At 37.9% G+C, this 13,563-nt stretch overlaps 1 protein-coding gene across 3 annotated transcripts in view; it reads left to right on the top strand.

Annotated features, from left to right (window-relative positions):
- The first annotated feature begins 4,724 nt into the window (after positions 1–4,724).
- Positions 4,725–13,563, top strand: part of plppr2a (phospholipid phosphatase related 2a) — a 40,634-nt gene continuing 31,795 nt past the window's right edge. For all 3 annotated transcript variants that reach the window (XM_033971023.2, XM_033971021.2, XM_033971020.2), the window contains exon 1: positions 4,725–4,809. In XM_033971023.2, the coding sequence (XP_033826914.2) occupies positions 4,741–4,809 (69 nt within the window). In that variant the 5' untranslated portion in view covers positions 4,725–4,740. The remainder of the gene's footprint in view (positions 4,810–13,563) is intronic.

The following is a 13,563-nucleotide window of genomic DNA, read 5'->3' as shown; positions in this document are numbered from 1 at the left end:
GCTGCTTGTAGAAACGCTAAAATTCCAAAATGTAAGCCACGCATAGTTTGTAAGAGGAATCTTAAACAATTTAATGAGCAGGCTTTTCATCATGATTTGTCAATAGTTAAATGGGAAAAAATCAGACTATTACCAGATGTAGAGCTAGCTTGGACATATTTTAATGAAAGTTTTATGCAAATTGTTAATAAACATGCCCCTTTACGGAAATTCAGAATTAAGGGTCGAGAAAATCCCTGGTTTTCACAGACACTCGCCGATAGCATACACAAGCATAACAGAGCATGGGACAAGGCGAGACAAACTGATACTTCCACTGATTGGTCTGTTTTTAAACAGCTTAGAAAAAAATGCACTTCTCTTATCAAAAAGGCAAAATCTGAATATTTTTTGTCTGTCACTACTGAGAACCTCAACGATCCACAGAAATTCTGGAAAGTAATCAAGTCTCTTTCTGCCAATAAAATAACTCAAGCTCTTCCTAAATTTGTTGTAAAAGATTCAGTCTCAATTTATGATAAAATTGAAATCTTGAATTGCTTTAATGAGCATTTTTTATCAGCAGGTTCCTTGTTTGACTCTGCAGGAACTTCTTTAACAAACTCTTGCCCATAATTCCATACGTTTTCTGGAAACTGTTTTAACTTTGTACCTTTTACTGTTCATGAAGTGCATAAAGCTCTAAAGGCTTTGGATCATAGAAAACCTCCTGGACCCAGACTTGATGGAACCTTATTTTTTTGAAGCTGGCAGCAGATTTTATTGCAGAACCACTCTCAATTCTTTTTAATCTTTCAATCAAAACCAAAGAAATTCCATCAGTTTGGAAATCAGCTTTTGTTCTGCCTTTATTAAAAGGAGGTGATCCATCGGTGCTGACTAATTATAGGCCAATATCAATATCTGTGTGTTTTATCCAAAATTCTGGAATCTCTAGTTTGTGACCAGTTGAAAGAGGCTTTTGTACTCTAATGATATAGTTTCCAAATTTCAGTCAGGCTTCAGAAAAAAAAACACAGAACTAACACTGCTACTATGAAAGTGATAAATGATATTATTGTGGCACTGGATAAGAAACAGTACTGTGCGTCACTCTTTATTGACCTCTCAAAAGCTTTTGACACTGTTGATCATGCTGTCTTAAAAAACAGACTATTCAGCCTTGGATTGTCAGAGCATGCAGTAGCGTGGTTCTCAAATTACCTGAATGACAGAACCCAATGCATTAAACATGAAGGTGTTTGTTCTAAGTTTGTTACTGTCCACAAGGGGGTGCCACAGGGCTCAGTTTTGGGTCCCCTTCTGTTTATTTTGTACATCAATGATTTGGGTCAAAATGTCTCTGACACAAATTTGCATTTTTATGCTGATGACACAGTTATTTACTGTTATGGATCATCGCTTGCTCAGGCCATTGAATCCCTACAGAAAGCTTTTGTTGCTCTTCAACACTCACTTATTCAGCTAAAACTAGTTCTTAATGCTGACAAGACTAAGCTAATGTTGTTTTCAAACTCTAAGAAGGTCCCTGAGCCTATTCCAGTGGTGTCCACCCTTGAAGGAAATGTCATAGAGGTGGTTCATGAATATAAATACCTTGGTGTCTGGATTGATGACTCCCTCACCTTTAAACCACACATAGAAAAACTTGTAAAGAAACTGAGACTTAAACTTGGTTTTTACTTCCGTAATAAACAGTGTTTTTCTTTTGCAGTAAAAAGGCGTCTTGTCACTGCAACCTTTTTATCTGTGCTGGATTATGGTGACATTCTGTATATGAATGCTTCTTCTTCATGTCTTGTAATGTTGGACACTATGTATCATGCTTCCCTGAGGTTTATTACCAACTGTAGATCTATGACCCATCACTGTGACTTATACTTAAGAGTAGAATGGCCCTCTCTGACCACTATAAGGCAGGGGCATTGGTACACTTTTATTTACAAAGCCATACTTGGATTGCTGCCTCCTTATATTTGTACTTTGATCACAAGGAAAAAATAGTGGCTCTTACTCCTTGCGATCAAATGATCAGTTGTTGCTGTCTGTTCCTTTTGCCCGCACAGAGCTGGGGAAGAAAGCCTTTGTTCACTCTGCACCTTTTACTTGGAACTTGCTGCAGAAAGACTGGAAACTGACTGAACTGTTGTCCTTAAATGTTTTTAAAACTAAACTCAAAGCCTTACAGACTGCCTCGATTATGTGCAACTGTTTTTCATGACCTATGCAATTTTGTTTGTATGTACTTGTTTTTGTAATGTGCTGCCTCTTGGCCAGGACTCCCTTGAAAAAGACTTTTTTAATCTCAATGGGACCTTCCTGGTTAAATAAAGGTTAAGTAAAAAAAATAATAAAAAAAATACGGCTATCTCTACGGTTTCATCTTGAGATTAGCCATCGCAACTTCTTGCACCAATGGCCCTAAAATGGTTGAGACCGAGCGTCATATCAACAAGAAACAACCAAGAGGAAGACATGGGCCTTGTGCGACTGTTTTTCTTTCTTCTAAGTTGTCTTGTGTTACCTGTTAGAGCCTTCTTTTGGACAAGAGCTCTCTGTTGGAGTGACTTACCCATCTTGGCTGGCATATTGCTTTGCACTCTGGGCTGCTGAGACCTTGCCCTCATACCTTATTCATCCCAAGGCCTATTCTCTGCAGACGGAGTTAGATAAAAGCTCAAGGGAGGTCAACTTCCCATTCTTCACACTACTTATTGCATTGTTTTTTTATGGAATGTACAGTTTAATGCTGATGAGTTTGAGCATAATGCAGTGGGTTGTAATATATACTTACTAGATAAGATAAGATAAGATATGCCTTTATTAATCTCACACTGGGGAAATTCCACTATTGTACTGCACAGTTAAAGAACAGAAGGAAAATGGTACATGCAATAAAACAAGATAATAGATAAATAGTTTAAAATAATTTTTAAAAATATACTTAAAAATAAACAAAAATAGACTCTAATATAACATCTCCGTAAAGTGACTTAAGTATTGCACATAGGTATGGATGAATGACACATGTTCAGTGTTAACAGTGTTCATTGTACAGTCTGACAGCAGCAGGAAGGAAAGACCTGCGAAACCTCTCCTTCACACAGCGAGGGTGAATCATTCTGTCACTGAAGCTGCTCTCTAGGGCAGACAGAACGTCCTGCAGGGGGTGAGACTCATGGCCCAGCATAGAAATGACCTTAGCCAGGACCCTCCTGTCCCCCACCTCCTGCACTGAGTCCAGAGGACAGCCCAGGACGGAGCTGGACTTCTTGATGACCTTGTCCAGCTTCTTCCTCTCCCTCTCTGTGATGCTGCTGTTCCAGCAGACCACACCATACAGGATGGCAAAGTCCTGTGTTAGTCCTCTGTACTCCACATCGTCATCATCCTTGATGAGGCCAATGATGGCAGAGTCATCAGAGAACTTCTGCAGGACGCAGCTGTCCGTGTTGTGTCTGAAGTCTGCAGTGTAAAAGGGTGAAAAGAAAGGGCGTGAGGACAGTGCCCTGGGCACCTCCACACTACAGGTCATGAGATCAGACATGCAGTTCTTGGCTCTCAGATATAGAGATAGTCCAGGATCCAGTCTGCCAGGTCACAGTCCACCCCGGCGGTCTCCAGCTTGTGTGTCAGGAGCAGTGGCTGGATGGTGTTGAAAGCACTGGAGAAGTCAAAGAAGAGAATCCTCACAGTGCTGCCGGGGTTCTCCAGGTGAGACAGTGAGTGGTGCAGCAGGTAGATGACGACGTCCTCCACTCACTCCACTCCACTCACTAGGGATGTCCCGATCTGATACTAGTGTTGGTATTGACCGCTGATAGAGTATTGGGTTGGATTGAATTGATGAAAGTTGTGGCTAACGCTGTAGGTAACACTGACTGAGGAGACTCTAAAATATTACAGAGATAGTATTTGTTTTACCTCTGCAGTGCCTCCATGGAGCCTCAAGAGCAAAATGAAACTTTGGTAATATGGTGAAAATATGGTGAAAAAACACTGCCTTTAAAAACAGAGGCTAAAACGTCACTTCATGCCCCTGTCACTATGTTCTGAATCTACTGTACAGTGCAGAAGTTTAAAACATAATTATAATATTATAATAACAAATGGTCTGGCTTTTTTGAAGTACTCCTTTTTATATCTGGTCATAATTTATTTCAACTAAGGCGCCATTCACCATAAGAAGATTGGTATCAGGGTAACATAAGTATTGAATCGGTATCAGGAATCACGAATATATAAAAAATTGGATCAGGGGCTCAAAAAACTGGATCTCTGATGTTAACTTTAAAATCAAAACATATTGTCTATAATATTTATGGGACACAGGTCTCAAATTCAGTGTTTTTAATGTCATGTCGGTAAGGGCCCATATGGAGTTTTTGAGCCAATACCAATCTGATATTTGGCCTACTGCTGTGGCTAATAACAGATATTTGCAGATACCAATATTTAGCTTTGAAAATCCATAGTAAGGCCAACAAATTTATCTTATAAATATATAGCCATGTGACGTTCTTCTGTTTTGATTGTTACTCATGAATCTGTTCAAAAAGACACATGGGTACACACTGAATGGGACAACGCCAATATTGACAAAATCAAGCGTATTGCCCAGTACTGATACTGTAACCGATGTATACTGGCCCATCCCTAGTGATATGGATGTAAGAGGATGTTTCTTCTTGCAGGAGACCAGCTGGGCAGAGGGACCTTGCAAATCAAAGGAAAAACAACATGGCTGCCGAGGAGAAGCCTGGTGTAAAGAGCAGCAGCTCCATCGTGCCCTGCTTCTTGTTTGTGGAGGTAAGAAACCCTTGTTACAATTGAACCATGAACCAAACTGCAGAATAACTGCAGACTAATTTGTGTGTTTACAAAGAGGCATTAGAAGTGGCACAGATAATGGTGGAGATTTTAGACAGCTGTTCTGATAATGAGTACACACACAGTGAGTCAAAGTGTCAGTGCGCCCATGTTTATTTCATATATCTGTCAGCTCTGAGGAAATGTGTTAATGTCACCCACTCTTTTTATAGGTACAAACTATGAAAAGGTGAGAACATGACAACACTGTGGAATTCATGTCTTCACGCATATTATTTTAAGGTTTAAGGAGAGTGCAATTGCATGTGTACAACCTATTTCCATCTGGGAAACTGTTAGTGATGCAATGAAAGGAGGGGATGATGGAGTAGTGACGGAAACTTTTAAGAAGAAGCTTTAGTTGTGCTGAAGGTAAGGAGATGGAGAGCCTGATGATGTAGGATTGGCCAACAACAACAAACAGATGACAAGACATACAGGGTAGGAAGATCTAAGGTGGAGTTACGTCTCATTTGTTTTCATTGCATGCTTTTGCTATGTCCTCTTCCTCTGGAATATTTTCATTATTGGTAGGTAGTACAGAACAAGAGGTCTATGTAATTACGCATTATAAGCAAAACATTCAGAGAACCAAAACGATCTGCTGACTTACTTCTGTTGAAAAGCCATCGAAAAGGCACATGTTGTCTTGCAGCCACTGTGATCATATCTCTTGTTTATTTCCACACTGCCTCTGATGTGGACATTTCTCTACAATTGAATATTTTGTCAGTTGTCTTCACAGCTACCATTGCTGTTTTAAGTTGACACACTATCCATACTCATAGCCTGATGTATTTCTCCCTCCTCTTGCATCTTTGCTTCCATTTGTAAATATTTCAAGCTTAAATGTAGAGTTTGGGACAACTCAGCCAACACGTTGACAGCCCAGCTCTGTGTCATACTGTCCCCAGCACCTGCACCATCTGTGGCTTTCACTGTAGATGATTTATGCCATATTGAGCTCATTTATGCAACTCTATGAATCATGGAGGTAAATTGTACAGGTCACATTGGCAAGAAAAGAATGCTTTGTATGTTTTTGTGTTTAGACTTGGCGCCTAGGGTCAGCACATGAGTCAGAGATCAGAGGGAAAAGGATGCCTGGACCATATAAGTAAGTGAGTGACGCATTTAAAAGCTGCTAAGGTCATGTCACTGTCTCTAATCCAATTAAGCTAGCAGACACCAGTGCTAACGCCTGCTAAACCGTGTAATCTGACCATGCTGCAGTCCCCTTATAGACAGTTAAAACTTTTTTAAAAGGCAGGAAATCTCTTTGGCATTATGGAGTTTAATATGTATGGCCTCATTAATTGAAACAAATGAAATGTATACTGTAAATAAAATGCTACTAAAGCTTTTAGCATATTCCTAGATTTCAAAACAACCATCCAAGTTTAATTGTCCTAAGCTTGACATTATACAAAAATGAATTTGTTTGCATTTTCTTACATTGACCTTATATCGTTAACCTGCTGTTTTATAATACAGTCATTTCAGATATTATTGTTATGATTATTGCTAATCATAATTTCATTTCAACTAGTCAGTCATTAAAATAAACGTAATTGCATATGATCATCTTTACTGATATCTCAAATACACAGACTCTTAAATGTATGCCAAAAGACATTTTATAAGACAGTGGCATTCATTTAAAAAGCCTCAATGAATATATAATCTACAACAGAAGTAATTGTTTGACTTGACAACTACTAAAATAGTCATTAGTTGCAGCCTCAGACCAATTTTTCTCGGCCCTCAAGCTTACAGGTGAATTGGCCCATATTACCTTAAACAGTACTTTTTACTGTACATTTCTGAAAAGCTATCCTCCTCTAAGCTTTAAACCCCTTGTGTATACCTTTATCTGCAAGTTTTATTTTATACTCTATTATCCCTTTTTAGCAAGTGTAGGTACCACCACTGCTTGATGTGAGGTGCCTAACATAGTGCAGCAACATAGTACAGCAACTACTGATATGTTTATTGCATCTTTCCTCAGAGTACCTGTCTTTCACCATAGGGTTCCTCTTGTAATACTACTGTCCTTGTCCTCCTGAGTGGACCTGCCTCTAACGGTGTGTAAATGCTCCCATTAAAACTTTCCGCCATCTGCCTCCCACACATCACCTACAGCTCTAGGGTCCCTAGCTACTCCCTTGTCTACATCTCTCCTCTGCTTAAACGCTGCACTCCCACTTGTTTCTACTACGATGGAAAGAAAAAAAATAGGCCAGCGCAGATACTAAAGAACCTGTCCTTTGTTCACAGCAATGATAGCAAAGTAGATATTGACCTGGCATCATTAAATCCACTGCAGTGCCAGTCAATCACCAATCAATACTAACTCATATGAAATATTGATCAGGAGACTACATGAATGAGCCTGTTTGAGGTACTGGGGGTATATTAGATACAGTGTTGCTTAAGCCAGTGTATTTTACTTGATTGGTTGATCAAACTGGCTCAACATCTGAACGAGCTGTGCGTTGGTCAGCCACCTTATGTATGTGGGTTACCATTTTCTCCCTGTTGCAGTGTTCACAAATCATAGACTAGTTATTGTTGTTTTTTGTTGTTGTTTTTTTTTTTTATTTTTATTTTCTTTGGCTCATTCTGTGCTGTGTATTAGACCTCACCTCCACCACATGGCCACAAAATCAACACTGACTAAAGCCCTTTTTTATGCATTTTGACAGCAGACATCTGCCCGATTTTGGACCTACATTTGGAGACACTGTGATATCCTGACTCATGATGATGTAGTTTGTAGCCAGTGCCCTGGGTCAGACTTTTAAATTGGTTTGAAACAGTTGTTGTGCTGCTGTTGCTAAGCAGATTTTTCTTCAAACATTTTCTCTTCTCTGGCTCTGATTCCTTCCTCCATTTTACATACACATTCTCATGCTGTGTGCCTCTCTCTGATGTACTTCTTATGAGTGCTTAATTACCCTGAAGAGGCAGGTTCACACTTGAGCTTGGCGATAGGGTGCAGTTAAAAACGTGTTGGTCCTATTTTTGAGCAAGTCATGTGTCAACAGAATCAACACGGAGCAGCAAAGGTGAAAATGACATTCTGGCATCTGGGGTGTGAAGACAGTGTGAACTACATACAAGATACAAGCTGGCAGTTGCAGGCTTTTCTGGTTCTTTGTAAATTCTACAACAAAATCTACCACAAGAGCAGAATGCTACCTATGCACATTTTAGATTTCTGTATCAAAGTGGTCCAAGCTACACATCATGAACTGACAGTGCTAACCACTAAGCCTCTCAGCCACAAACTAGATTACATTATTGACTGTGAGGGCCGGTAGTAAGTGCTGTCAACACTGCAGTGAGGAAGAGGTGCATTGGTTTTCTGAATCTTTATGCATATATATTGTGAGATTCTTTTTGTAAAAGCTATAGTTATTTCTGTAATTGCCAAGATTGAACCAAAACAACTACAATCTGAAACCAAAATTATACAATTTCATTTGATGACCAGTATGTTTGCTGATTCAGCTCAGGCAAGAATAGAAGAAAAGAAATATGAGCTCAGCTTGCGAAGAATTAATGCACTTCGAAATCTAGATGCATCTAGTGTTTGCATGCAAAAACATTTATTTTTTTTAGTAGTTGACTATTTAGCAATTAATTATCAACTAGTCAAACAATTATTCTATTAACTTTTTAAAATGCATGATCAACCAAATAAAGATTGAAATGTGGTGACTGAAGGTTTCTAACTAGAGAACATTTACAGTGTTCTCTATTTAGAGAAAGGTTATTCTTTTTGGACATTTTCATGTAATAGTGCCACTGTCACTGTTATAAAAACTTGTTTTAGTATCTTTTAGAGTCTGTATAGTCCAGATAACAAATTTGAGTGCAGTTATTTTAGTTAGTTAGTTTTTATAGTCATGGTTAGTCGATTAAATGTTGCTGCCTTTGGGGCAGATCTCTATGGTAACATGCCCTAAGCCTATAACCTGCTGCAGGCCAGGTTGCATGAACATGCATGGATTTATAAATAGAAATGATAGCCCATTTAAATATATTAAGTCTACAGGTTATACCCTGATTAATTATACTTTATTATGTTAATAACACTCTATCTGTTAAAATGTAAAGATTCAAATGTATCAGTGCCTGTTTGTACGTATGAGGCTGTGCGTCTTTATGTGTTGCTGTTCATTCAGCTGCTTTATGATGTTATGACTTTTGCACATTTGTGCTTTAGGCTGCATTATCAGTGATATTCAAATTAACTTTCTCTGTGGTTTGAGTTGCCAACTCTGGCTTGTATTTGACACATTAATTCTTTGGATATTTAGTTATTTAAGCTTGACATAAATATAAATAATAAACAGTTGCAGCCCTAGATCTTTGTCCACATAGCAAAGTAAATTTTGGGCATGAATGGTATTGCTTCATTTCACTCATAGTGAGTCGCATGAAACATGGAGCTTAGATGAAGAAACTAAGTCAAATCAAAACCAGAGGACTCTCGCTCACTCTATGATGGAGAGCTATTCTTCTGCATTTGTTTATTTGTGATCCACACCAAGGCCCTGGCCCACACCTCATCAGCTGTTTCCATGGAAACCAATCAGTGCGCCTCATTCTTCTGCCGCCTTTCATCCCGCCTGCCCTCATCACGAGTCACAGTCTTCTCAGTGAGAGCTACCCTGGCGGCCATCTTGTTCCGTTGTCTCTTCTATCTCTTTATTCTGTCATTCCCCATTTATCTCTCTAAATTAACGACCCACTCACACAAACACATAGCCTTTGTTACAGATCTCTCAGGGCTTTTCAGTCACGTACACTGTTTAGGTTGCATACAGACTTATACTGACTAGACTGAGTATGCATCATCATTTCATTTTCCATGGATACTCCTCTAATACTAACGGAAGCACAAAACCACAAAGAAAAAAAGTTATCTTTTCTTCCCCATTACTGTTATCAGCAACAGAAATAAATTAATATAACCATAACTTATCATTCATTCATGCAGTTTTGATTTACATTTATTTTGTGTGTTTATGTGAAAGGGTAAAAGGGAAAGTCATTTCATCATTCTCTGATTGGTCATTATCCAGATCAGTGAAGTCCAACATGAGCCCTATCCCATTACAGTGAATCCATTTTACTGCCCCCTGTAAAGACTGGTGTCCCACATGACAGGCTGTGGGCACTTTCATATGACCTACAACCTCTGCTCTGCTTGTTCGGTCACATCATTTTCCGTGATGCTCTTTCTTAGCTAATCAATATTCTTTGGTTCATATTCGCACAGTACATTGACATAATTTATGCAGGCTTTTTCAAATAATTCACAAGTGGTTTCAATTCGCTGCTATTAGCAATGTAATTCTAACAGCTAAAAGAGAAATGTTGAAATTACGAAAATGAGTCCTGTGAGGATGAACTATGAGCTTTAAAAATGTGTCCAAGACTTAATTGTTTTTTGTGTTCAAATCTATATATAACCCTTTCCCATTATGATTACTGTCAAAATGAAAATACATAAATAGAATATCACAGTATTGTTGAGTTACATACCCTACATTAGCATGCAAATTACAGAATTGTACTGGCATTGTGAATTGTTACTACATATATATATTATTCCCATCACAAAAGCAAACCTTGAATGAACAAAGAGGTCTTATTAGTTGTACTTTATTAGTTTAGTATTTAAGTGTGTCCAGCAGAGGGCAATGCAGTAACAGTAATAAGGAGGGTATTGTTCAGTTCGTAGATAATAAGCTGTGTGTTAAACATGGGACATCAAGATGAGCTTTGAGCATTATTTTACATTCTTTCCATATATTTCCATAGTTTTTTATTGTCTTCATTGTTTTGTTTTTATGTTCCATTTAGCTTTTTTTTTTTAAATTAAGGTATTCTTCTGTCTCTCCCACACTCACTCACACTATTTCCATAATTGAACAAATGTAAAGAGAGTTTTTGTAAATTACAGTTTTGCAGCACAAACTTCTGCTGTCCCTGATGGGGCACTGGGATTTAAATTAGGATGGCTTGTGCTCACTATAAAACAATGAAAGCCTATTGTTTTGCATTGTGCTGCTGTGGTTATTTATTCATGAGCACTGAGTAATGCACAGATTGCTCACTGTATGAGTTGGCAGACAGAGCCCTGAGCTGGAGGCAGGTAGTGGGCCAGTAATAGCTGTTTTGCTGCAGTGTAATCTCTGTTATGAGAACGCACAGGGTTTCCCTACTGAGTGTGTAAACAGCAGGGGTGTGTGTAAGAGGTGGATTCCCAACAGTGTCCAGTTGTATTAATACAGTCTGTTATCATGGTTCCTCTGTGCTGGGCTGCAGGATAATTAAAGCCATTCTTACCTTATCTTTAACTCCAGAGGGATAAAAATAAGACATGGAAAATCTCCAGCTTGGATACCGTCACAATATTACCCATCTAATACCCATCTTCAATAATGCATACACTTCTCTAATCACAATTTAATACCATTTAATGTTTGGTGAAAGATCTACTGTATTAAGGTGCACTTTTTTTGATAGTTTGGCCCAGGGTGCGACTTATACTCAGATGCGACTTATATGTGAAATTATTAAAATATATAATTTCACATCTTCGTTATTGTCACTCAAGGCAAGTATCTATTACTCCTGTACCATTGAAAATTTAAATTTCAACATTATGGTAATTTAAAAGACATCTAAGAAAGACTGAACAAAAATGTCCCCTAAAAGAAAATTGTATTCTGCTGAGTCTGAGGAGAGCCACGCAGAAGTGGAAGTGGCGCTTCATCTACCTCTGGAGTTGGAGGAGTTATTCAGAAGTGACACAGAGGATGAAGAATTCAGTGGAATTAGTGATTTGGAGTGAGATTGAGAGTAAACTTGTTAGTATGTTTTTTATGCTTTAGTTATCTGATTAACTGTTAATATCTTACATTAACATACCAGACATGTATTCAGTTCTGTCCATGCTTCATGTAGCTGAATAAATATAAATGTGTTGCGTTAGTGTGCTGTACTGCTATTCAGCCTGTTGTTCTCTATTTTATTGTTATTATTATAACTTTCCTTTAAAGATAAAATGTCCATTCTTGGTCTCGGATTTTGTAAAATAAATTTCCCCCAAAAATGTGACTTATAGTTCAATGCGAATTATATATGTTTTTTAGTTTTCTTCATTATTATGCATTTCTTGGCTGGTGTGACTTATACTTGGGAACGACCAAAAAATATGGTACATTAAAGCTCAAGACAGTGGATAAGTTGCTATACTTAATGATTTATGTAGTAGTCTACAGAAACAACATTGTGCACTCGAAATTGTTTTCCAACTACCATCTTTACAAACAGACTACTATTGTTGATTGCTTGTAATTTAAATGTTATCCTCTTTTAATAATCTATCAAGGTAGCTACAGCTGTTGTTTTCCAAACTGTCATATTTCATTCATAAAACTGCCTCTGAACCTTCAGAAGGAGGCCAATTTGTATCAGTTTTGGTTAGTTTAGAAAAATTGTGGATGCATCATTGCTTTAGTTTTTCCTTGCAGTTTTTCAGTCTGCTCCATCTGAACTATCACAGCAGATGAAATCTCCCCACTCCATCTAACTCCTGTGAAAACAACAGCAAACTCATTTACATATTCACACCATTTTTTCAGCTCCCTTGTCCAATTAATCATGCATTACTCTGTCTGAATATATAAGTTAGTATTGCTGTTTGTAGTATAGTATTCATTCCATTTTAAAGTGACACCCAAGTATAAAATAAAGATATTTGAGTTTAAAATAAATCATCTACATTTAAATTTCAAATATACATCTAAATATGGATTCAAATATTGTATACTTGTTTATTATTATTATTATTATTATTATTTATTTATTTTTAAAATAAAATAGCCTACAGAAATCACCCAAATGTAAAGGGGTTTTGGGAGGTTTCTCCCCCCCAAGGAAAATTTTGCTAAAAAAAATCACTTAAATTCTTGTATTCCACTGCGGTTGATATTTTTTGCCAATAATAATGGGTTTAATGTGCTTACCTGATTTATGCTTAAAAGTATGTTGCAAATAATACGCCTATACTAGCCTTTTACATGTTATGTGAAGTAATTTCTAGTAAAACGTTCAATTTAATAGTTAATTTACGCCAAAAAATCAGCTGAACTTTGGGCTGGACAGTTTTTTGAGTTAGTGCATTGTCATTTTAAAACCTTTTTAAAATAAAGCCCATTCTGCAGTTCATCAATGCAGATGGTTTTATTTCGAAAGAGCCAAGGGAAGTATTTAGTTCACATAATAGTATGCACTGTAGGAACTTTTCCGAGGTTTGGAAACATGGGAATTAACATATTGGCCTGTGATGAAACAAAGCCTAAAGAAACCATGACATCTCCTCAAAGAGCCACAGCAGAGTTAGTCTATGCCAGGTGGGAGAGATGCGAGAGCGGTGTGCACCCTCCTCGCATCTTGCATCAAACAAGACCGACACCGGCCCACATGGCTGCCAGCCATTTGCCAGTCTGCCACTGTGCACAGCTAAAGAGAACCATATGCACTGAGTAGAGTGCATATGACAAGACTCTCTCCTCCTTTGTTTTTGATTAAAATTACATTTCTTTTTGTGTTAAAAGCCCCATGAGCATATTTGGCTCAGTACTATCTCCGGAATGCTGTATTCACCTGTTT

This window comes from Periophthalmus magnuspinnatus, chromosome 8, assembly GCF_009829125.3.
Source record: "Periophthalmus magnuspinnatus isolate fPerMag1 chromosome 8, fPerMag1.2.pri, whole genome shotgun sequence".
In the NCBI taxonomy this organism is placed as follows: Eukaryota; Metazoa; Chordata; class Actinopteri; order Gobiiformes; family Gobiidae; genus Periophthalmus; species Periophthalmus magnuspinnatus.
This window is presented reverse-complemented; position numbering and strand designations above follow the sequence as displayed.